Source organism: Hylobates moloch, unplaced genomic scaffold, assembly GCF_009828535.3.
Source record: "Hylobates moloch isolate HMO894 unplaced genomic scaffold, HMol_V3 SCAFFOLD_2, whole genome shotgun sequence".
Taxonomy (NCBI): Eukaryota; Metazoa; Chordata; class Mammalia; order Primates; family Hylobatidae; genus Hylobates; species Hylobates moloch.
In genome coordinates, this window is record NW_026652277.1 from 154,649,598 (window position 1) to 154,675,090 (window position 25,493).

The 25,493-nt window shown below is 36.2% G+C and overlaps 1 protein-coding gene across 1 annotated transcript in view; it reads left to right on the forward strand.

Annotated features, from left to right (window-relative positions):
* Window positions 1-25,493, forward strand: part of PEX7 (peroxisomal biogenesis factor 7) — a 90,128-nt gene that overhangs the window by 45,131 nt on the left and 19,504 nt on the right. The window contains exon 8 of the mRNA XM_032160014.2: window positions 641-696. Coding sequence (XP_032015905.1) covers window positions 641-696 — 56 coding nt within the window. The remainder of the gene's footprint in view (window positions 1-640; window positions 697-25,493) is intronic.

Genomic DNA, 25,493 nt, shown 5'->3' on the forward strand with positions numbered 1-25,493 from the left:
TACTTTGTTTGCTTTTGTTATTTTTGAGCCAGAGTCTCTCTCTGTCGCCCGGGCTGGAGTGCAGTGGCATGATCTCGGCTGACTGCAACCTTTACCTTCTGGGTTAAAGCAGTTCACCTGCTTCAGCTTCCCGAGAAGCTGAGATTACAGGCATATGCCACCATGCCCAGCTAATTTTTGTATTTTTAGTAGAGACGGGGTTTCACCATATTGGCCAGGCTGGTGTCGAACTCCTGACCTGAGGTGATCTGCCCTCCTCAGCCTCCCAAAGTGCTGGGGTTACAGGTGTGAGCTGCTGCATCTGGCCTGTAAGAATCATTTTTGGATAGCCAATATGAAATTGTATTTAATTTTTCTAGAATAGCAACATTTTGGGAATATTTTATTCTAAATGAGTTCTAAAAAGCTCGAGGGATAATTTTCTTTGGAGAATGTAAAAATATTTTTCCTGAAGATGGATACTTAAAAGGCCAGGAGATTTTTGCCTCAAATTATAGCATATATGCTTTGAAAAAGCATAATTTTAAGTGACAGCTCTGACTCAACTTAAATTTATTATAATATTTATGGAATGATCATAGAAAGCAGTGTTATAATCACAGCTGACTTCAAAAAGGGTTTTTTTTCTTTTGTTTTGTAGTTTTCGCCATTTCATGCTTCTGTGCTGGCCTCTTGCTCATATGATTTTACTGTAAGGTACAGTGGTTTTTAATACAGTTCATTGTGAAATACCAGGTAACATTTGCATCTTTGCAACTTTTATAAAAGATAATATGATTACTCTTACTAACATGAAAATAATCTGAGATGGGTACCTTTAAATATTTACTAGGATTAGTATTATATTTTTCCTGTTTTCATGATCCAGTCACATATATGAGTAAATTTTTTCCTTCAAATATTAGCCTGGCTATTCTGTTTAAAAGCCGTCTTTTCTAATAGATGTTCCTATGGTAACACTTTCCTGCACTATCGATCACATAGCCAATATATTCTAAATTTAGATTTAGAAATTTGGAAATTTCATTTCTTCTGGTCTAATTATATGAGTCTTAAGGCTAAGATTGCTTAGATGAAAAAACAATGAACATGAGTGTATGATTTTTTTGTGAATGTAGATATATTAACGTGTATGTGTATATATGTGCATGTATATCTAGATAAGGGTGTGTGTGGGTGTGTGTCTCTATTTATACATCCAGTTACAGTTCCACACCACACAGGATTTATTTTCCCTTTCCAAATTTGTAACTCTTGACTTCCATTTTATTCACAATATATTTTCTTACGTGTTAAACCCTGTAATGCTTAGAAAGTAGTTGCAGAATTGCAAAGCCATACCTTTGAAAAAAACAATCTTACTAATTAGAGCTCAGCACTTTCTTAGAGTTTTTTTTGTCTTTAGTTCGAATACTATATTCAGAAGTTACTTAGGTTAATTCTCCTCTTCTCTGTTAGAGTATGGTTATGTTATTCACTTGAAACATAGTTTGATTCCTTTGTTTCTGTTTGTATTCTATTTTAGGGTTTTCCTCCCGTCCTTGTTGATTTTGTCTAGGCAAAACATTGACATGGTTTCAAAAGTTCAGAAAGGTGTCATTTCCCCCTTTCTATTTCCTTGGCCTTTCTGTTTTATTCTGTTCCATAGTCTATAGGTGACTAGTCTTGCTAATATACATAGATGGATATATATTTTCTCATTTCCCCCTTTCTTACACAAAGAGTGGGATACTTTGGGTACATACTCCTTTAAATTTTGCATTTTTTCACTAAAATATATCCTGGAAATCATTCTGTATCAAAGAGATCATTCTCATTCTCCATAATACACCATTGTGTGGATGTGCTATAGTTTATTTGGCTACCTTCCTATCTATGGAAATTTAGCTTGTTTTCAATGTTTTGTAAATAAACAGTGCCACAGTGAATGATAGCTTTGTGTTACTAGAGAATTAATGTCTGGTATTCCTAGAAGTGGGATTGCTGAGTTAAAAGGTAAACATATGTAGTTTTCTTAAATATTACAGAATTCCCATCTGTAAGGAATATGCCAATTTTGATACTCAGCAGCAATGTTTGAGAGTACCTGTTTCTCTGCCATGTAAAGATCATTGATTCATTAGGGTTTTCCAGATGTATGATCTTATCACCTGCAAATAAAGGGTGGTTCTACACCTTCATTTCCAATTCTGCTGCCTCTAATTGATTTTTCTTAAAATTCCCTCCACAAATACCACTAATACAGTGCTAGTTTATAGAGAATGTCTGATTCCTGATATGAGTACAAATGCCTTTAGTGTTTCTCTATTAAAAATAAGATTCTGACTTTAATGCAAATTACATATGTTTACTTGTTTGTCATACTAAGAAAGTATGCATGAATTCTTATTTTCTTGAGTTTTTTTTTTTTTTTTAAATCAGGAATGGATCTTAAGTTTTGTTGAAGGCTTTTTTTTCCAGCATTTATGGAGATAATCATGATTTTTCTTCTTAGAGATATGGCTATGATGTACTATATTAATGGATTGAACCAACCTTGCATTCCTGGAGTAAGTCTCTCATGTTCTTTGTGTATCATTTTCTCACCATGGTGTTGAATTGTGTTTGCTAATATTTTATTTAAAGCGTTTGCATCAATATTCAAAGGTGATATTAGTTGCAGTTTTCTTCCTTTTTTCATTTTGTTTTATGTGTCTGTGTTTTACTTGCTTCATAAAAAAGAATTAAGAAATTTTCCTTTGTTTCCAAAGCTCTGGAACAACTTGTACAGCATTGAGGCTATTTGGTCTTTGAATCCTTGGTAGGATTGCTCTGCAAAACTAGTGGAGCATGGTGCTTTTTGTGGAGTAGTTTCTTGATAACTTCATTTCTTTTATGGAAATGAGTCTGTTTAAACTTTGTATCTCTAATGGGATCAAGTTTGGAAATTGTCCCTTGCTTTTAGGTTTTCAAATTTATTTGTAAAGGAGTCTGTAAAGTGGGTGGACACAGTGGCTCATGCCTGTATTCCCAGCACTTTGGGAGGCCGAGGTGGGCAGATCATCTGAGGTTAAGGGTTCGAGACCAGCCTGGCCAACATGGTGAAACCTGTCTCTACTAAAAATAGAAAAATTAGCCAGGCATGATGGCAGGTGCCTGTAATCCCAGCTACTTGGGAGGCTGAGGTGGAATTGTTTGAACCCAGGAGGCGGAGATTGCATTGAGCTAAAATCATGCCACTGCACTCCAGCCTGGGTGACAGAGTGAAACTTTGCCTCAAAAAAAAAAAAAAAAAGTCTGTAAAGGAATGTTGTAGGATTTCTTCTCTTTCATTGGTTGTTTTACTCTTGTTATTTCTGATTTTGTGTCTTTATGAGTTCTTTGAATATCTAGTGGTATGTTTATTTTGTTATTTTTCTTCAGCAGGCAGAATTTTAATTTATTAATTAGAACTACTTTTCTCAGCTGGGTGCAGTGGCTCATGCCTGTAATCCCAGCACTTTGGGAGGCTGAGGCGGGTGGATCACCTGAGGTCAGGAGTTCAAGACCAGCCTGACCAACATGGCGAAACCCTGTCTCTACTAAAAATACAAAATTAGCTGGGCATGGTGGCACATGCCTGTAATCCCTGCTACTGGGGAGGCTGAGGCAGGAGAATTGCTTGAACCCAGGTGGCAGAGGTTGCAGTGAGCCGAGATCGTGCCATTGCACTCTAGCCTGGGCAGCAAGAGCAAAACTCTTGTCTCAAAAAAGAAAAAAAAAGAATTACTTTTTTTTTTATCAATCACTGCTTTTATTTTTATTATTTCCTTTTTGGTACTTTCTTTTTGTTCTTTTTTTTCAGCTTCTTGAGATGGGAATTTATTTTTATTCTTTCATTTTGTTAATAAAGTGTTTAAGGCTATAAATTTTTTTTCTGGTTATTATTCAAACTATAGCCCATAGATTCTGATATATAATGTTTTCATTATCATTTAAAAAAATTTGTAAGTTCCGTTTACACTTGCCTTTTCTTCCAAGAGTTGTATAATAGGAAATTATTTCGTTTCCATATGAAAATGCCTTTTAACTTAAAAAAATTTGTTAATAATTTCTAGTTTTATTGCATTAAAATCAGAGAATACTATTGTAGTCATTCTGTTTTATGGAACATATTGAAATTTGGGGGAGGTAGAACCTAATAAATGATCAGTTTTTGCGAATGTTTCATTTGCAGTTGAGAAGAATGTATATTCTCCATTTTCAGGCTGTAAAGTTCAGTATATAATCATAAGCTTGCAGATTATGTTGTTTAGGCCTTCTGTATCCTTTCTTATTATTGGTCCACTTAGTCTGAGAATGGTATGTTACTGAGAGTGGTATGTTAAAATCTCCTATCATTAGCAGGCTTCTATATCTCCCTGCATCTTTTGTAGTTTTGATTTTATAGAAACAGATGCTGTGTTTCTGGTATGTAGATATTATGGTGAATTGAGACTTTTAGCATTAAAGAATATCCTTCTTTGTCACAGTTAATGCTTTTTGCTTCAGTTATGCCTTGTCTCATATCAGAATCATTGCTCTTGCTTTCATACTGTTTACTTTCCAGATGTACTTTTCCCCATACCTTTATTTTTTTGTTTTATCATATTTTCAATTCTTTTATTAAATTTTTTTTATTATACTTTAAGTTCTGGGATGCATGTGCAGAACGTGCAGGTTTGTTAACATAGGTATATATGTGCTATGGTGGTTTTCTGCACCCATCAACCAGTCATCTACATTAGGTGTTTCTCCTAATACTATTCCTCCTCTAGTCCCCCACCCCCCGAAAGGCCCCAATGTGTGATGTTCCCCTCCCTGTGTCCATGTGATCTCATTGTTCACCTCCCACTTATGAGTGAGAACATGCAGTGTTTGGTTTTCTGTTCCTGTGTTAGTTTGCTGAGAATGATGGTTTCCAGCTTCATCCATGCCCCTGCAAAGGACTTGAACTCATCATTTTTTATGGCTGTATAGTGTTCCATGGTGTATATGTACCACATTTTCCTTATTCAGTCTATCATTGATGGGCATTTTGGTTGGTTCCAAGTCTTTGCTATTGTGAACAGTGCTGCAATAAACATATGTGTGCATGTGTCTTTATTGTAGAATGATTTATAATCCTTTGGGTATATACCCTGTAATGGGATTGCTGAGTCAAATGGTATTTCTGGTTCTAGATCCTTCAGGAATCACCACACTGTCTTCCACAGTGGTTGAACTAATTTACACTCGCACCAACAGTGTAAAAGCCTTCGTATTTCTCCATATCCTCTCTAGCATCTGTTATTTCTTGACTTTTTAATGATCACCATTCTAACTGTTGTGAGGTGGTATCTCATTGTGGTTTTGATTTGTGTTTCTCTAATGACCAGTGATGGTGAGCTTTTTTTCATACGTTTGTTGGCCACATTATTATCTTCTTTTGAGAAGTATCTCTTCATATCCTTCACCCACTTTTTGATGGGGTTGTTTATTTATTGTTGATTCTGGATATTAGCCCTTTGTGAGATGGATAGATTGCAAAAATTTTCTCCTGTTCTGTAGGTTGCTTGTTTACTCTGATGATAGTTTGTTTTGCTGTACAGAAGCTGTTTAGTTTAATTAGATCCCATTTGTTAATTTTGGCTTTTGTTGCCATTGCTTTTGGTGTTTTAGTCATGAAGTCTTTGCCCATGCCTATGTCCTGAATGGTATTGCCTAGGTTTTCTTCTAGGGTTTTTATGGTTTTGGGTTTTACATTTAAGTCTTTAATCCATCTTGAGTTAATTTTTGTGTAAGGTGTAAGGAAGGGGTCCAGTTTCAGTTTTCTGCATATGGCTAACCAGTTTTTCCAAAACCAATTATTAAATAGGGAAACCTTCCCCCATTGCTTGTTTTTGTCAGGTTTGTCAAAGAGCAGATGGTTGTAGATGTGTGGTGTTATTTCTGAGGCCTCTGTTCTGTTCCATTGGTCTATATATCTGTTTTGGTACCAGTACCATGCTGTTTTGATTACTGTAGTCTTGTAGTATTCTTTGAAGTCGGGTAGCGTGATACCTCCAGCTTTGTAGGAGTGTCTTGGCTTTATGGGCTCTTTTTTGGTTCCATATGAAATTTAAAGTAGTTTTTTTCTAATTCTGTTAAGAAAGTCAATGGTAGCTTGATGGGGATAGCATTGAATCTATAAATTACTTTGGGTGGTATGGCCATTTTCATGATATTGGTTCTTCCTATCCATGAGCATGGATTGTTTTTCCATTTGTTTGTGTCCTCTCTTACTTCCTTGAGCAGTGGTTTGTAGTTCTCCTTGAAGAGGTCCTTCACATCCCTTGTAAGTTGGATTCCTAGGTATTTTATTCCCTTTGTTGCATTTGTGAATGAGAGTTCACTCATGATTTGACTCTCTTTTTGTCTATTATTGGTGCATAGGAATGCTTGTGATTTTTGCACATTGATTTTGTATCCTGAGACTTTGCTGAAGTTGCTAATCAGCTTAAGGAGATTTTGGGCTGAGACGATGGGGCTTTCTTAAATATACAGTCATGTCATCTGCAAACACAGACGATTTGACTTCCTCTCTTCCTATTTGAATACCCTTTATTCCTTTCTCTTGCCTGATTGCCCTGGCCAGAACTTCCAATACTATGTTGAATAGGAGAGGTGAGAGAGAGGGCATCCTTGTCTTGTGCCGGTTTCAAAGGGAATGGTTCCAGCTCTTGCCCGTTCAGTATGATATTGGCTGTGGGTTTGTCATAAGTAGCTCTTATTATTTTGAGATACGTTCCTTCAATACCTAGTTTATCGAGAGTTTTTAGCATGAAGGGTGTTGAATTTTGTCGAAAGCCTTTTGTGCATCTATTGAGATAATCATGGGGTTTTTGTCATTGGTTCTGTTTATGTGATGGGTTACGTTTATTGATTTGCGTATGTTGAACCCCCATACCTTTATCTTTAAACAATTTTGTTGAACCATTTTGTTCTAGGTATGTTTTTATATAGCACGTATGTTAGGATCTCGCTTAGTGAACAAATAGTCTTTTCATTAGAATATGTAAGTTTAACTCTTTCATATTTCTTGATAAAAATGTTTAGCATCGAATGTGTCATATTTTATGTTATTATTATTTGTATTTTATTTGCTATGTTTCTGTGTGTGATGTGTTTTTTTGTTGTGTTTTTTTTTCTTTGACTTAAAATTTTTTTGACATTTAGGTAAGTTTTTATGTGTTTTAGTGGTTGCCTTTGGTGTTACAACTTTTTAAATGCCTTCATAAGTTTTCTTTAAAAAATTAACCATTTATTGCCTGGTTGTGAGTTTTTCATTATATTTTTGTGAAATCCCACCTATTTCTTATATAATAACCAGTGAACTTGTTCTACTTTCGCTTTTTATTTTTCCCTTTTCCATCAATTTTGTTTCATTTATGCTTTGTTAGAACATGCAACATGTAACATATAGCACATATCGTATGATATATTTTTACTTAGTTTCTACCTTTGTTTTAGTCTTAAATGTATAATTAAATATATTAAGTGCTCATTATCAATTTTTTATTCCTAAGTTTCCCCCATTATCTGATACAGTTTATCTTGAGGAAATGCCATAGATTTCTCAAGAGGGACTGATGGGCATAGAATTCTCACGAACTCTCGTATGTTTAAAATTATTTTTCTGTAGCTTTCCTACTTGGAGGATAGTTTAGCTGAATATAAACTGCTTGATTTACATTTCTTTCTTTGAGGTTTTTGAAAATGCTACTATGTTTTTACCTTGCTTTCTATGTCATTTTTGAGAATTCTGATGCCAGTCTAACTCTCTTGTACTTGTAAGTTGTTTGGCACCACCCCCACCCCAACCATCAACCCTTTCCCTCCTCCTCGAGACCCTGGGGAAGAAGAACTCTTGTTGCATTTCAGTTTTTCTTGCTACAGGCTCAGTGAGCTCTGTAAGTATATAGATTCGGGTCTTCTTTTATTCCCAGAAAGTTTTTTGGATTATAATTTTAAATAATAGTTCTACTTAATTGTTTTATTGTCTGTGGAACTCCCATTATGTATAAAAGGACTCTCCTTTACCTGTCTTCTCTATCAGGTACTTTCTGTCTGATACATTTTCCTTCTTTATTTCTTTATCTCATTTTCATTCTTTTGGTTGTTTTTCTGTTGTCCTCAATGCCCTTATTATGTTTTTGTGTGAATCTGCTCTTCTTGGGCTCCAATGGAATTCTGTGTTTATTTGTGAAATGATTTTGCCTTTTTTCTTGTGTTTCTTTCTTAAGTTCAGTCAGGTCTGTTTCAGTTCTTTCTGTTTTTGTCCACTTCTTTTCTTTGTTTTTGAGTTCCTGATCAAGGGTTTTGTTGTGTTTTTTCTTCCATGTCCCTAAATGCTTGCTTGAAGATATTTGATTCAGTTTAGAATATGTTACGGTTTTCTACTACACTGTTGTTTTTTTCTTTTTTTTTTTGAGGGAAGTTTTTGTCAGATGAATTGTTGGAATTCTTGTAACCATTTATTTGTGTATGTGTGTGTTTTTAAAAATAAATAAAGACTTTTTTGTCTCTTTGTATCTATGGACAAGGTTGATGATTTGAGGTTGGCACCTTTCCTTCCTTTTAATTATCTTTCCCCCCTAAACTATCAACTTTCCAAGATCACCTCCCTGTATCCAGTGTACTTTAAAATCTGTATATGCCTTTTTCCAGTATTTTCACTCATAGGATGCACTTTCTCTTTCTCATGATGGTTTTAGGTCAGCGTTAGACCTAATCCTAGCTCCTGCCCTCTCTGTACCACTCAGTGTTCCCCAAACTGTCCTTGCCATTCACACAGGCTTGCAGCTGGAACAAGGAAGAGAGCTCATAGGGATTCTGTTTTGATTTTTCTTCTTACAGTTAATTTGAAGTTTGGATGTGTGGAAGACCTGAGGTTTGTGTAGTTTTATTTGTTCTCTTTGTTGTTCTGTATTGGTTTTTGTAAGAATACAGTAACAGTTTTGGATTTACACGGCCTCATTGCCTAGACTACCCAAATCTCCTCTCTCCTCACTTCTGAGTCCATATTAGATATGGCCCAGTCTATGTAACTTTGTTTGTATAAAATGTACTTCTAATAGAATAAATTACAACAATGCCTTGAGATGTATTTCATGCCTTAACTTGGTTTTCTTGATTCATTCAATACAAGCAGGCAGATAGCTGGGAAGCGTAACCACATGGAGGCTCCCCGCTCTCAAAAGTATACTGTAACCAGGCTTTTGTTTGTTTGTTTTTAGTATTCCATATAAAATAATTATAGAGTTTTCAGCTTGGGAACCAACGAATGGCAACACAACAGAAAGGAAGAAACTGGAACTGTGGAGCTAGATCATTGGCTGGAGGTTAACGCTGTGTATGTAGATTTGGACACCATTAGCTTACTGATAATTCAGTCCATAAGAATGAATAAGCCTCCAGGAGGGAATTAATGTTGGAAAGCAGGAAGGAGCAGTCCAGCAGGAACAGGAGGCAACCTTAGAGCATGCAATAGTCACAGAAGCTGTGGGAGGAGGGGCTTTCAACAAGGTGTGAATGGCCAGTAATGTCAGATCCACCAGATAGATTAAGTAGGATGAAGAGAGAACGTGGAATCTTCTCTTACATATTGTCACTCACGGGTTCAAAAAGATTTCCACATATAGGATCTAGTTCTTGGAATGCGAACACCTTTCTGGCATTTGAAGCAAGAAGGCATAAACTGAGATGAGACATTAATCTTTTGGTGATCTCATATTTGGTATTCTTAACAGTTTTAATTGGGACATCTTAAATCCATTTCATTGCTTTGTTTCTGATTAAAGAGAAAAATCTAATGACTACTGAGACTTTATTCTCAGAATTGTCATTATGATCTTAATCCTACTGACTGACCACTCCCTGTTTTATGTATTTAAGTACCCCTAAATACCCTGTGGGAAAATGCCTTGCTTTTGTAGATGTAAGTTTGTCTCAGGAATGTTTGTTAAGACTGGATGTGAACTACATTTCTGAAAATCTTGGGAGTATCAAACGATGCTCAGAATCATCATAGTTTTTGACACTGAGTCTTACTTTTCTTTCCACTGTTAAGTGCTGAGTCCTGAGCAAGGACAGGGAGTGGGGGATAGATATTTAGTGCCCCTGGGGAGGGACGTGACTTAGGTCATGGTCCTGAGACCAGATGAAAGGTGTTGTAGCTATATTTGTAAGCACTTGGAAAAATTGAGATTTATAGTTCAATAATAGGAGATCTTTAACATAAGTTAAACATAAAGTTAAAAAGATACTTGAAAGCAATGATCCTGCATAACTTAGAGTCCAGATTTCTTTTATTAATATGTAATATTGCAACTAGTGATATCTGTGCTCACAAGCTCACAGGGTGATTACAAGAATTATATGAGAAGACATTCTTGAAAATACTGTGATAATTCTTAACTGCTTTTCCCTCTCTTCTTCTTCTTCTTTTTTTTTTAGACAGTCTCGCTCTTTCACCCAGGCTGCAGTACAGTTGTGCGATCTTGGCTCATTGTAACCTCTACCTCCAGGGTTCAGGCGATTCTCCCACCTTAGCCTCCTGACCATCTGGGACTACAGGCACATACCACCACACCCAGCTAATCTTTGTATGTTTAGTAGAGATGGGGTTTTACCATGTTGGCCAGGCTGGTCTCGAACTCCTGACCTCAAGTGATCTGCCCATCACAGCCTCACAAAGTGCTGGGATTATAGGCGTGAGCCACTGCACCTGGCCCTTTGCCTCTCTTCTAAAGCCATCTTTCCAACCCTATTCCCTCACATTCAGCAAAAGATCTTACATTTAAAATAATAATAATAATAATTGTGGGACTCAAGCACAAATTATCTTAATTTCTAAGCTAGGCCTGCTGATTTTCTCTAGATCTGTACCTCTTCATTCCTCCTGTTATTTAGAACCCTTAGACATGCGTGCTGTTGATCCCTCATACTTGTTTTCTTCAGGACTTTACGCCGTGAAGCGACCTCTTCTCCCCCCATATCTCTCTATATCTTTAGTCTCCAACTCTCTAGTGACTTTTTCCTCAGCCTGTAACATTTTCCTTCATCCTGCATTTGCCTTTAACTCCTCTCTTACATCTCTCTTTTTTTCTTAGCCGAGCTTTTAGTGTCCCCATAAACTTCCATTCACCAGGGCCGTTTTAAGGTCTTCACTGTCCCAGGGTACTCTGTGTTGGAAGTCTCACTCCGGATCACTTGAACCTTTAAAATGGATCCACATCACTGATTAAATAGGGTTAATTATTTTGAAAAGATTTGTGGCTTTTGCTTTTGAAGTGATTTGGATTGAGTAACTCACTTATGATTGATTATGATTTCTTGGCAATCATTATGCTTGCTAAGGAATTCATGTGAAGTAAAAAAGAAACAACCCTAACCTAGAAATTGTTTCCAAGTGGAATGAAATGTTTCTGAGTGCCAGGTTTATCAATTAGTAATGTTAATTTATTAATTTTAAATTTAATTATTTTAAAAGTTTAATTTAAATGTTCAGCTCTCAGGCATTTTTGTAGACCTTTGAAAGCTTATAGGCATAGGCACTTATGGTTCTTCCTAATGGCACAACTGGCTTCAGTCCCTCCTTCTTTACTGAAATTGCTCTGGCAAAAGCCACTAGCGACCTCTGTACAACCAAATCCAGTCCACTTGTCAGCATTTGTCATGCTGAACCTTTTTCTGTTTTACACTGTCGATCATACCTTCCCTTCTGGAAACTCCTTATCCTAGGGATTCCATGTTCTTTTTCATTTATTTGTTTTTCTTACTCTCCTCTGACCCTTCCTTCTTAGGGTTCATCATAGAATCAGTCTCCTGCTCTTCCCCTTAAACTTGATCGTCTTCCTTTGGTTTAGAAGTTTTTTTACATGCCCATTCTAGATGATAATTTCCAGCCCCTGTGTCAGGTCTGGCCTTTCTTGAGAGCCTTAGGCCTGCATATTCAGCTGTTTCTGGACACAGGCACCTGAGTGTCCAAGCAGGAATCTCACACTGAACTCCTTCTTTGCTTGTTTATCTGTGTTATTTATCTCAGTTAATGGGAACCTTATCCCTATTCAAACAAGCCAAAAACCTGGAATTCTCCTTTTTCTTGAAAAATTGGTAAACATTTTCCCAGTACGAAGTAGAGCATTGCTTCACAGGCAGTATATAGAAGCAACATCATTTTTTTTAGAAATACAATTTTAATTTTAACATACATTGTAGCTACTAAATTACTGTTTCACCTCCATACTAAATGTAACTGGAGGCTAGTGATTGCATATTCCAATATAGGATTATTGAAAACTTTCTTGTAACAAGGAAAATAAATAGAAAAGGAAACCAAAATCATTTGAAAACCCTTCACTTTTGACTGTATTACATGTATGTATATTTGTAATTCTCAACACATGTCAAGAATAAGACTTTAATCATTCTAATGCCTGTGTGAGTCTAGTCTCATTATTTGAATGTGGTGATCACTGATTGGAAAGGTCAGAAAAGGTGCGTTTTTGGTGGATTTTTACTCCATGTGATATGAGTTAAATTTATCCTCTGAAGAATTTTAAATCTGATTGGATTGATGATATTTTTAGTGTCAGAAAACCATTTTAACAAGAAGAAAAAGATTTCAGATATAAGACCAGCAGTAACCTGTTTAATTTTTAGGACTGATAACTGTACAGATACTACCTTTAGATTCTCTGGATGGCTAATATTTGTAACACAAGCTTTTTAAATATAAGTTTTTAATTAGTTGCCCATTATTATATTTAGGTTTGTAAATTTTTCACATTTAATTTAAAAATTGTTTATATGGTGGGTGTTATATCAAAACTGATGATATGGTGGATATTTTAGAAAATGTAAGTTTCATATTTCTATTTTATGTTGCTATTTACCAAATATAATAGATGCTTTAAGACCTTTACGTCTATAGTAGCTCATTACATTTCACAGAATAACTAATGAAGATCTAAGAAGTGATATATAACATAGCATTGGAAATTATTTAGTATGGTTTATGTTAAATAAAAACTTCAACTTTTCTGAAGAATATCAGAACTCCCTTCAGCTGGTGGACAGTATAGTCTATCAAAATACATCTTGATTCTTTGTAAACTTCACTCAAGATAATACTAAAGTTAAAATGTTTCATAGTAGATTATTTCTATTCTTCCATGAATGTTATCATCATAGATTTTAGCATATTATCTTTTTCCTATATACTGTCCCTTAAGTTAGTTAACTTCTCTTTCTGCCAAGCCACATTTGTTGTGCCAACCGTGCATAAGCATTATTTGAGTTGTGAATGCTTGTTTTTGGTTTCATACCAAGTAGATCATTTCATAAACAGAAATCAGCAAACCAGGTATGTGTGACAACCAAACAAAAGTAAACGCTGTTATAATTCATGGTTTTTTTCATTAGAAAGAGCAGCATTCCATGTCTTCCACATTGTAGCAAATTCTCAGATATTTGAAGATTTTAATTGATAAAGCTAAAATGACAGTTTAGCCTCAGAGTAACACTCCAGTTTCATGATACTTTTATAAATATTATAACCTTTAAAACTTTTTTATCAGTGGTCTTAATGGCCTTTGATAATAATAAGCCAAACCAAGCACTTAATTTTTTTAGACATATGGATTTGGGGGCAAGAAAAATGTAAAGTGAATTTTAATTTCAGTGTTGTCAGACTCTATTCAGCCACAGTTTGTGTTATGTGAGTCTCTCTCTGCCTATGTCAGCAACATTAATGTTTCCAACTCAACTGTTAAGCTACTTTTTGGTGACAAAATTGTACAACTGTACTCTGCTTTAAAATTCAGGCATATTTACAGAATGTCTGTTATCTGTCAGCCATTGTAATAGACAGTTTGGAATGTCTTTTTGAGGAAACGATAAAAATGAAGGCTTGGAGACAAGTAGTAACACACCTAGGAGAACCCTAAGCCTGTCAGTTTTGTTGGTATCGTGGGACATGTGTAGTCACAAATGTAAATAGGGAGTACTGGAAGATATATATTCAATGGAGTAATTATGGGTTGGCACATTCCCAGGTAACATAGTAGGACCACAGACTTTGGAGCCAGACTGCCTTCTACTAGCCGTATAAACTTGAGCAAGTTATTTTAAAACTTGATGGCTCAGTTTCCCCATCCCTATAAATGGAGATGCTAGTAGTACCCACCACATGGGATTGTTGTGATGGTTAGAAGAGCTAATATACACAAATGCTGGCACATAGTAAGTACTATGTAAGTGTTTGCTACTTTTGTCATTATTAAGGCTAGAATGGATGGTGACAGAAGGCTGTCTCCTTGAGCTTGAGGCCATTTCAGCACTCTAGTCTTCAAGAGTGAGGTAATTTTATTTTACAGCAGCAAGAGCAAGCAGCCCCATCTAGCCTTTTGTTGTCATCTGCTCCTTGGAGGTGAAAGAGAAGTACGAATTGGGGATAGGAAGTTATCTAGAATCAACTCTGTCCTTCCACATCCCTGTTCTTTGGAGATACTTAGGAACGTTCTATAGATGAGACATGTATTATGTAGTGGGGTGAGCATGTAGACCTTTGAGTGAGTCATACTTGAAGTGAAAAGCTGACTTCTGTGTTTACTAGTTGTGAAATATGGGAAATGATACTGTGATCTACCTTGCTGGGATGTTCAGAGGATTAAATGAAGTAGTATCTGTAAATACTCTGGCACATAATAAGAGCTCAAAAAAATAGCAGACGTTTTAAATGAGAATACTAGTAGTAATAACGTTTCCCATTTTTAAATGTAAGTACTTTAGGGAGAGTTAGATATTAATCATTCATGCCTTACCTAGCATTACATTAGTAACATAATTATATTGCTTACAGCCACTGAGGAGCTTTGTGAATAGGAATTTTCATTGCACTGTGAAGGTGAAGTAGGAGAGTGAACCTAGTGAATATGGTGCAGCGTGAACCAGGACAGTGGTCACCATACAAAGTTGAATATGTCTGGGCATTTGATTCAAATCTATTACCAGAGGGGCTGGTCACAGTGGCTTATGCCTGTATTCCTAGCACTTTGGGAGGCCAAGGCGGGAAAATTTCTTGAGCCCAGGAATTCGAGACCAGCCTGAACAACATGGTGAGACCCCACCTCTACAAAATTAAAACATTAGCCAGGTATGGTGGCATACACCTGTGATCTCAGCTACTTGGGTGCTGAGGCAGGAAGATCCCTTGAGCCCAGGAGATGGAAGCTGCAGTGAGCCATGTTTGCACCATTGTACTCCTGCCTGGGCAACAGAGTGAGACCCTGTTTTGAAAAAAACAAACAAAACCTGTTACCAGGTGACCACTTCATTTCAACCTGTTTAGAAATTTTCCCCTAAATTATTATGTATTACCTACATACATTTGTTGAAAAAATTATTTCATAAGGAGGCAGCGTGATGTAATAGAAAAAGAGATACAGCTTAAAATCCTGAATTTGCCATTACTAGCTATATTATAATTTAGTTGTATATTAATATATAATTAATGTAATTTAGTTACATTTAATCTCTTACAAAGTGACTTAACCCCCCTGAGCCTTTGTTTCCTCAGTCATAAGATGTACTGCTACGAGATTTAAATATCAATATATGCAAGGCTGTTCCCATAGAGCCTGGCCCATATCTGGCATTCAGAATTTTATTTTTTATTCCCATATATATTCTTCAGACTTTGTACTTGTTGTCATGTCACTGTAAATATGTTCTTATATTTCTGATCAAAGTTGCTGAAAACCAGCAAAATGACAAAGACAAATTATGATGTCTGCAGTTTATTTTTAAATGGTTCAGCAAAAATATTCCTTCATATCATATGTGTAAAGAGAGAAAGATAAAACAAATGTGGCAAAATTTTAACAGTTGGTAAACTAGACAAAGGACATATGGGTGTTCATTTTATTCTTTGAGGTTTACTGTGGGTTGATAATTTTCAAAATAAAAACATTTGAGAAAAAAGCAAACTTGTATTTACTCATGCAAAATAAGACCCTAAAATACCTTCTAGTTAATGTTATTATTTAATGGTATTAGTTTAATTGTAGAATAAGATGACTAGCTTTATTATATTGTGTTAAGTGGGAAAATGATCTTTAATTGGATTGTAGTAAACTTAAAATCTTAAAGCAGAGGATGCAGAAATACCTTTTGTCACAGATACTCTCATGGGATTTGCCCTTATCTAGTAAGTGTCTTAACTTTGGTGTGGCTGATGGGCTTTTTTGATCCTTATGTTTATTAGCACAGAGATTTCCACAGGCAGATACTTCTCTTTCTTCCCCTTCCCCTTAAAAAAAGGTCAGCCAAAGTAAACAGATAGTATAGTTGAATATGTACTCTGCCTCACAAACCTTTCATTTCAACTTTGCCTAGTCCCCCTTACCAACAAAAAAAGGTCAGTCAGAGTAAACAGATAAGAAATGTGGCTGAATACGAGCTGCCACGCAGCTTCAAATGATCATTTTACCTCATCTTTTAAGATAGTTGTTTTTCATTCCTCTACTTTTGTTCATCAAACCATAAGAAATCATGTAGCTAATGATATGATACTGATTGTTAACATTTGCAGGAACTACAGTTAAATTCTTAGGATGATCAGAGATTTTTAAAATGTTCTGTGTCTTCAGATATCTTAGCTAGAAATGTCTTTGTAACCCTATCACCGTTTTTTGCTTTGTGAGATAGGTTCACCACACCTCACCAATGACTTTAGAAAAGCATCTTAATGTAGTCATCTTTGGTTTCCTTTTAAGAATGGGAATATTTGCATTCCCCGATTTGTGTAATCCTTGCAAGGATATTTTAGTACTGAATTTATTCTCTGTTAATAAAGCACATTGCCTGATGACAGGGTAGGACTTGTCTGTTTTATTGTTTCGTCCCTGGCTCCTGGGGTGTGGATATGCTAAGTACATGTTTATAAATGTAAGTGAATTTGAATTAAATGAAAAATTGTGATATCCTTTGGTCACTCTGACTGTAGAAGCTCAAACACTTGTATTTTAATGTGGTTTCCACTTTAAATATTTCTGAAGCAGTCATTAATAAAACAATTTAAGGTAGAAAGTCCTGTTGGGATGAGAAATCTTTTCCAAGGAGAAAACTTGCTGTTCAATTGTGGGTAAGTCAGCACTGACTAACTAATAGAATGTTACTATTTAGCACATTTGGAACCGTCGTATTTGTTTACTAAAGTGACAGATAAACATTTTTATTTTTTTTCTACAAATCAAGTGTAATATGCAATATACTGACAAATCTCTAAGCTTCATATACCTTTGGGTTAAGATACATATTTATATGTATGAAGCAATAACTCCCAAGTTTGTTGATATGTTCATTTTTTAATATGTCCCAAAAGAGTTTTTCCATTTGGCTTGTTTAAATTAGAGAATTCTTGTGTTAATTACTGTCATACTGGAAAGATCTTTTCATGAAGTGAAGTTTGTAAGTTAAGTACCAGATGAAAATGAAAATAATTTCCTATAAAATGAAACAACATACATTAATTGGAAAGAAACTTGTAAGACTTTTGATTTTGAATAGCTTGCTTTATAACTGCAGAGCATTTTCAGAATTATTTGTTACTAACATTTTTCTTTAAGAATCAAACCAGATCCATGTCTAATTCATAACCGAATGCAAGCACATGAATAAATAGATAAATCTAAAAGGAACAAGGAATCTTAAGCCTTAGCTTAATGCAGTATAAGTCACTGCTTTGAACTTTGAATTGTACTGATTAGTTCCAACAGAAAATTATGGACTTTGTAAATTCTGATTAGTTCCAACAGAAAAAATGGACTTTGTAAATTAATTTGCATCATACTTTTTAAAAAATCCTATTGTGTGGTTTCAATAAGGCAACTGAGTAGATTTTGTTGCATGTATTTGTATTTTTTAAATGTAGATATTGCTTTTTCTCATTTTTCATAGTAGGAAGTCAAAAGATAATATCTGAAAATGACAAAATAAATGAGCTCCATGAGCATATTATTTAGAAATACAGAGTAAAATATCAGAAAAAGCAACTAAAAGAATTTAGAGTGATTGCCTCTGAGGTGAAAGATTGAGGAAGTACAGCAGGAAGCTGCTGTTTTCTGTTACAAACCTTGTAGAATTAGTTGACTCTAATGTGTGCAATTATAGTTTTTAAGAAAAAGATAATTGAGCAGAAAAGCCTGTCTTTCCCTCTCTCTTATTTGCACACATAGTAAGCCTATTTACTTAGAGCATCTGGGTACTGCCAGTCAGCTGGTAGTAGTTTACACAGTTCCCAGAGACCATAAGGATGAATAATACACCCTTTGAGGTCTGTCCTGAAACCCTAGTCTAGGGTGTGGCAACACTAAATATTCTAAAATGGAATTCTTGGAGATTGGACTTAATGGAATGAACCATGTGGAGATTTAAAAAACCGTAATTATTCATGTGTTTTCATCCTAAATACAGCAGAGTCCCTTATCTTTCTCCACTATATTATTTACAGTATGTGTGTCTGTGCACACATGTGTAAAACAGAAACCATCCTTAGATAGCTTAAATATAAGCAGGGAAATATTTCTCAGACTATGGGGTCCCTCAGAGCCCAAAGGCAGGAGCACGGTGTGTAGTGCGGCCTGTGGAAGGCATTGAAACTGTACAGCCAACTTTGTCATTCCTCCTCCTCCTGCAGGCTGATTTTTTTTTTCTTTTTTTACCTCAAGCTTTCATGTCCAGTTACAAGAAAAGGAACAGAATTATTTGGTCTGTTCTGTCTCTGTTTTTTTCTCTTTGTCGGTGTCTGTCTTCTACCCCTCCTCACCCCCATCACTGTGTCCACCCTCTGCTGAGGAGAGAGTTGTTAAATAAAGGAGATCATCGTAAACAGTGCAGACATTCCACTACATGACAGCCTGAGTAGGTTTATTCATAAATGCTTAGCTGCAGAGATCAGGACATTAAGTATTTCATGGTAATGTCGCTAATAAATGACCAAAGCATAGGCAGCTGCTGTAAGCTTAATGATTGTCAACATTTAGGTGTGGGGTGAAGTTCTAAAGCAACCCCATGTGGTCAGCGTTATCCATTGGTGAAATGCTCTTTTGCTCTAGGTGGGCACATTTTGGTGCTACCAGTTACGCTTCAGATATACACAGACTATTCTTATCCCTAAAATAGTGATACTATTTCATGAGTAGAGTTCTTCCAGTTTTACTTCTTTTTTAGTCAAGTATTTATTTGAAACTGTATTGCAAAAATTATTTTGTGATTCTTTGATTTGTACCAGTAAGCAATACACAAACCGCATAGGAGTTTTGCCTCTTTTCCTTTATCTCCTCTTATTGAGATGTGGCATTCTTCAGAAAGTCATCCAGCATCCCTGTGGATCTCTGCCATAAATACTCTCAGAGCAGGCCTTCCATCAGCCTGATGATTTTCTTTAATTTGTCAAAGTATGCTAGGCTTTGTGGTATGTGGTTCCCGGGCTTAATGTTTATTGTGATGAAGTAAAGTCTGCTTCTCTAAAATACTGATCTGATTAGAGTTGTCGATGAAATACTGTGATGGACTCATTTTGAGAAGGAAGCTTACGTCTAGAATTTTATCATATGTAACCTTCAAAGTTTGTAATTGTGGGGTTTCTGGGTATTAGTGATTGAGCATTCCAAGAGACATCTTTGAAAATTGTTCAGTAGTTTTTCACAATTGATCATGTATTCTTCATTTAGCAGGTAGTTAGGGTTTTTTTCTGTTTTAAACTTTATTTTTGTTATTATTAATACAAGTTCCAAAACCAAAAAACGGTTTTTAATCCAGTCATGCAAATAAATGTTACCATCAATAAATATTTTTGAGTGAATGAATAGTTTAACTCTATAAAATTGTTCAACAACTTCTTTTTTTTTTTTTTTTTTTTGAGACTGAGTCTCACTCTGTTCCTCAGGCTCACTGCAGATCGCGGTTCACTGCAGCCTCTACCTCCTGGGCTCAAGTGATCCTCCTGCCTCAGCCTCCCAAATAGCTGGGACTATAGGCATCCACTACCATCCATGCCTGGCTAATTTTTGTATTTTTGGTAGAGACAGGGTTTCATCACGTTGGCCAGGCTGGGCTTGAACTCCTGGCCTCAAGTGATCCACCCGCCTTGCCCTTGCAAAGTGTTGGGATTACAGGCATGAGCTACCGAGCCCGACCACTTCTATTTTTTAATCCCTTCCAAAAGTGTTACAGATCATAAAGTAATAGGCCCATGAGTCCATGTGTTCTATAGGGGGTTCATTGCAAAAGGATGGAAATCTGAGTGGTTATAGAAATAGAGTTGAGTGATACATATGTTAGAAAGAGACAGCAGAGTAGACTAGAGGATGCAGTAAGTGCATATAAAAAATATTAAAAGAGAGAAAAGAAAATTCCCAAAGTCCTTGCCATGGTAGTTCAGATGTATTCTGGCTCATAATTTCCTTAGGATTTTTATTGTAAGAGGCTGACTAATGGACTCTTGGCATGGGCTTTGGCTTATGAAATTATTTTTGTAGTTTGAAGAGTTTGGGGGATACCTGATTTGGTCCGGGCCTATTTGAATTTTCAGGGTGTTAATCAAAACTGCCTGAAGAATTCCAGATCCTGCCCACCTATATTTAAAATTTTCTGGCATGACCTAGGCCTAGAGAAAAAAATGTATGGTGCCATCTTTTTTAGTAGAAAAAGTACTAGACATGATGTCAGGAGAGTCTGTGTTTTGGGGCTGCCATTTATTAGCTCTATAACCATGGATTGCTTAATTTCTTGGATCATATTGTCTTCACCTTTGAAATGAGAATTATACCCATTGTATATTTATTTGCTCATTCATTCACTCATTCATTCATGAGTGCCCATAAATTCTTTGGTTGACCATGTGGCAGACACTTTTATACATGCAAAAGATACAAAGAAGAATAGGACACTGTCCCTGAATTCAAGGAGCTTATTGCCTATTAAAGGAGGATAGATTTGTATTAAGAAATAAATGCATGGAAGTATTATGAGTACTATGAATGAAACAAGAAACATGAGAATCTTTTTTGATGTCTTCTGTTCCGTTAATCACCAGGTTGTATTAATCCTTCTGCCTAAATAAATCTCCAGTCCATCAACTTTTCTTCACCATCACAGTCAGTACCTTAAGTCCAAGCTGCTATTACCTCTTTTTGGACCACTGATCTTCCCATACCCACTCAAGCCCTCAAGTCCATTCTTCTCACTATGGCCAGAGACACCTTTGAAGGCAAAGCTGACCATAGACAGATGTTAACAGTAGGGGAACCTGGCTGTTGAGGTGTGTGGGACCCCTCTTTACTATCTTCACAAGTTATCTGTAAATTTAGAACTTTTCTAAATGAAAAATGTTTATTAAAATGTTTTAAAATAGGGCAAACTGACCACACAAATTTAAGTTGCTGCTTAAAATCCTTCAGTGGCTTTTTTTTCTTTTTTTAAAGAGAAAATCCCAAATTCTTCAAATGACCTACAAGACCTGTTTGACCTGGCCCTGCCTACGCCCTGGAACATTCTTCCCTTTCCCTGTGCCAGCCTCATGGGCCCCTCTGGTCACACACTGTCAGGCTCCTTGCAGACAAGGAATAAGCTATTCTTCTGCTCTCTCCCTGGCTAACTCCTCAACCTTCAGATTTGCAGCTCAGATGTCACTTCCTCAGGATGTCCTCTTAAGTCATCCTGCATTGTCTTTTGGCGCACTTGTCAATTGTCATTACATTTGTGTTTTGGTGATTTTTAAAAACATGTCAGTTGATCCCATTGAACTATGAGCTGCACAGGAGGACTGAGGCCATGTCTGTCTTGCATAGGGTGCTTAGCACCTACCTGGCACATGGAAGGGCTCATCAATTGTTGAGTGAGTGAGTAACTAAATGATGTGAAAGTAAGTGTTGTGACATTTTTGCTCCTTGCTCTAAAGACTACTGTGCCCAAGCACTGCAAATGGAGAGGAGTATAATAGTGAAATTTGCTTAAAATTATAAAAACACAACAAAAATTAATGTACATGTAAGACATTGAAAAATAGCCAGAACATTGTCCCTTTCTCATAGTAAGGAAAGACTTGTAAGTAATTCAGGACTAACTCGTAAGTTGAGTACAGAAAAGGAAAAGAAAGAACTTTAAAAAAATATTTTAAACCTTCTGCTGAATTCATCTGTTGGCTAAATTTCAAAAGTGTTAGTATAGAGATTTCAAATTACATTTAGTTAAAGTAGAAAGTAAGTAATTTCAGCTTAATTGTTGAAATGATTTTGATGTTGTATTTAATACAGACTATGATGAGCCAGGCATAGTGGTACCCACCTGTAGTCCCAGCTTTTTGGGAGGGTGGGGTGGGGAGATTGCTTGAGGCCAGGAGTTTGAGGCTGCAGTGCCCTATGATTTCGCTGTCTCCAAAAAAAGTAATAATAGGCCAGGAACGGTGGCTCATGCCTGTAATCCCAGCACTTTGGGAGGCCAAGGTGGGCAGATCACGAGGTCAGGAATTCAAGACCAGCCTGACCAACATGGTGAAACCCCATCTCTACTAAAAATACAAAAATTAGCAGGGGATGGTGGCACGTGCCTGTAATCCCAGCACTTTGGGAGGCCGAGGCGGGCAGATCACGAGGTAAGGAGTTCAAGACCAGCCTGACCAACATGGTGAAACCCTGTCTCTACTAAAAATACAAAAATTAGCTGAGCATAGTGGCGTGCGCCTGTAATCCCAGCTACTCAGGAGGCTGAGGCAAGAGAATCGCTTGAACCCGGGAGGCGGAGGTTGCAGTGAGCTGAGATCGCGCCACTGCACTCCAGCCTGGGCGACAGAGTGAGACTCCATCTCAAAAAAATAAAAGTAATAATAAAATGTTTAAAGAAGAGAGATGTAATACAGTGCTGTATACTTGCATTGTTAAAGAATTGTGGAACCAAAAAGCAAAAAATAACTCAACCAAGACATTATATTATGATATACAATTTAAATGAAAAATGTTCCTACAGTTCTGTAATATTTTTAATAGTTGGAGGCTTATCCAGTATATTTACTTCCCATGAGGGAGATTAGTCAGTGATTTCATCAGCAAAGAGACAAAAAGGCACCAAGTAGTGTATATGCTGGATCAAAACAAACATTTCACTTAAGAATAATGTACCTTATTTGACCACTTAATGATGTATTATAGTATGACTTCTCCCAGCAAAAAGGAGCTCATTTTACTTACACGATAGATGCATGAAGGCCCTTGGATATATAGCACTTATGGGATGTTTGAATCCAGAAGAAGGTTGCAAGGAGAGACCATGCCCACTCCCTTAATTGCAAACTTGAGAAAACTTGGAGAAACACCCACTTTCTCCCTGTTAGCCCCTCCTTTCAACTCACTCTTTCTGGTTGGAACTTCAATAGAGATACATAGAAAAACTCTGGAAGTATACTCATTAAACTGTTAACAGTGGTTGCTAATTAGTGAGAATGGGGAAAGAAATACATATATTTGTTTTGTTATTAAAAAGCCATTAGCAAACAATAAATTATAGTATATTGACATACCGTTTAGCATTTGGTTTTCTCAACTTGTATAATTTACTGTATTTAACAATATTTTTGGTATTTCACTACCGAATATTATTTTTAAATTATGCATATTAATATTGATTGAAAAAATTTTCCTGACTCCTGATCCCCTTGGGGTGAAGAAATCTGAAGCTTAGGTTGTCTCTGTTTAGCAAATCCTCTCAAGGCAAAAGCTGGCCTCGTTTTTCCATTTACTGCTCTGGGTTCCAGTCTTTACTTGGTTTTTACTATAGTGTTCCTCACTAATGCTTTAATGAAGTTTTAAGGTGGTTATTTGTTTTTATGTCTCGTCCAGAGTTTTTAGTTGTTTTTAAAATGTTGGTCTAGAAACCAGGTCAGCCATTATGTTGGAAATGAACCTCTCTTAGTTTTTGCACCATAATGTTATACACTTGGTGTGTTACATAATTTCTACCAGAGCTGTGAAATGGTATAATGAAGTGTCTTTATGCCATTCAGTAGACTAACCCTCCCTTCAGCAAAGAGTTTCAGCATGTATTTTCTTTGATTAACTCTTTGCAATATGCAGATAAATACTGGGTAGTTTTTCCCAGGTTAAAATTATGTCTGTGATTCTGTGGTGTAGAACTCTGTGAGGCTTTGACTACCCATTAGCTGTATATTAGAGCAAATTCAGATGGACTTTTTGAATAGAATCACAGTTCTCCTGAACGTGTGACTTCCCTCATCATACTTTCAGGCTGAAGTTGGATAGCTGCACACATGTGTCTTTGTGAGGCATCTTAATTTTCATAAGGCCCACCTTATCTTATCTCAATACAGCTTTGTCCTAAGCTGGCTCAAAACAACAGAAACTGCATTCCAGGAATTTATCAGGAGAGTATAAATAAATTCTCGTTGCTTTGTATTATCCTTACGTTCTAAAAGAAACCAATTTTTATGGTTTACATAAAGAATATTTAGCCTATCCATTCTGCTGAAATAAAATCTAAATTTCAAATGAAGTCAGAGAGCTAAATACCCGGATTACATAAAATTGACTTTCCCTTAGACCCATTCTTTTAAACTGCCCTTTAGGGTGATGCCATTCACTCATAAGCAGCAGCTGGCAAAGCATCTGTATGTTTCCTCACAGATGTTGAGGATGATCTTATTACATAAACACTGGGTTTCATGTCACTGAACTCCCAAGGGAGAATTTCCTTCTGAGCTTTCCAGGAGCAATTTGGTTGTGGACACCATGCATTTGGGTCTTGATTGTCTCCCTTTTTCCTTTGGCTGCTAGAAAGCTTAGCATCTTGAGGTCCTTCCCTGTGAAGGACATAGAACTTCATGGAATGTACCAATCTCGTTGCAGATGCCATCTTACTTTCCTACCCTTAATTTTCCTTTAACTCATTTTTTGCCATATTAAATGCCTATTTTAAAATCATTTTGAGTATTTTTTGGAACATAGTAGCCACATGCAGAATCATTTGATTATTGTTTCAGATAATGCAAATCAGTGAATAACCATGTTTTAGAAATGAAATTACAAAATTATGTGTTTACTTTTGCTTCTCTAAACATTATCGGGACCCAGAAAATTAGATTTTGGTATAATTCACTGTCTCTAGAATTCAAAGAAACAAATATACAAAGACAATGGAGACCACTGTTAGGATTTCTGAGAATGCATACAGCTTGTTCCCTCATTTGGTTGAACAGGCAAATTTTCAAAAGTAAAATCACTCTTCTCAAATATTTTGTAGATTTCGGTAATCTGACAAATGAGCTATTTACTCATTGTTTCTTTGGTACCCACACAGTGCATTATCCATAGCAACAACCCTTTTCAAAATTTAATAGGGCCAACTCTGTATTTATTAGGGAAATAATACCACCAGGTTAAACAAACTGTGGCTCTTGGTTC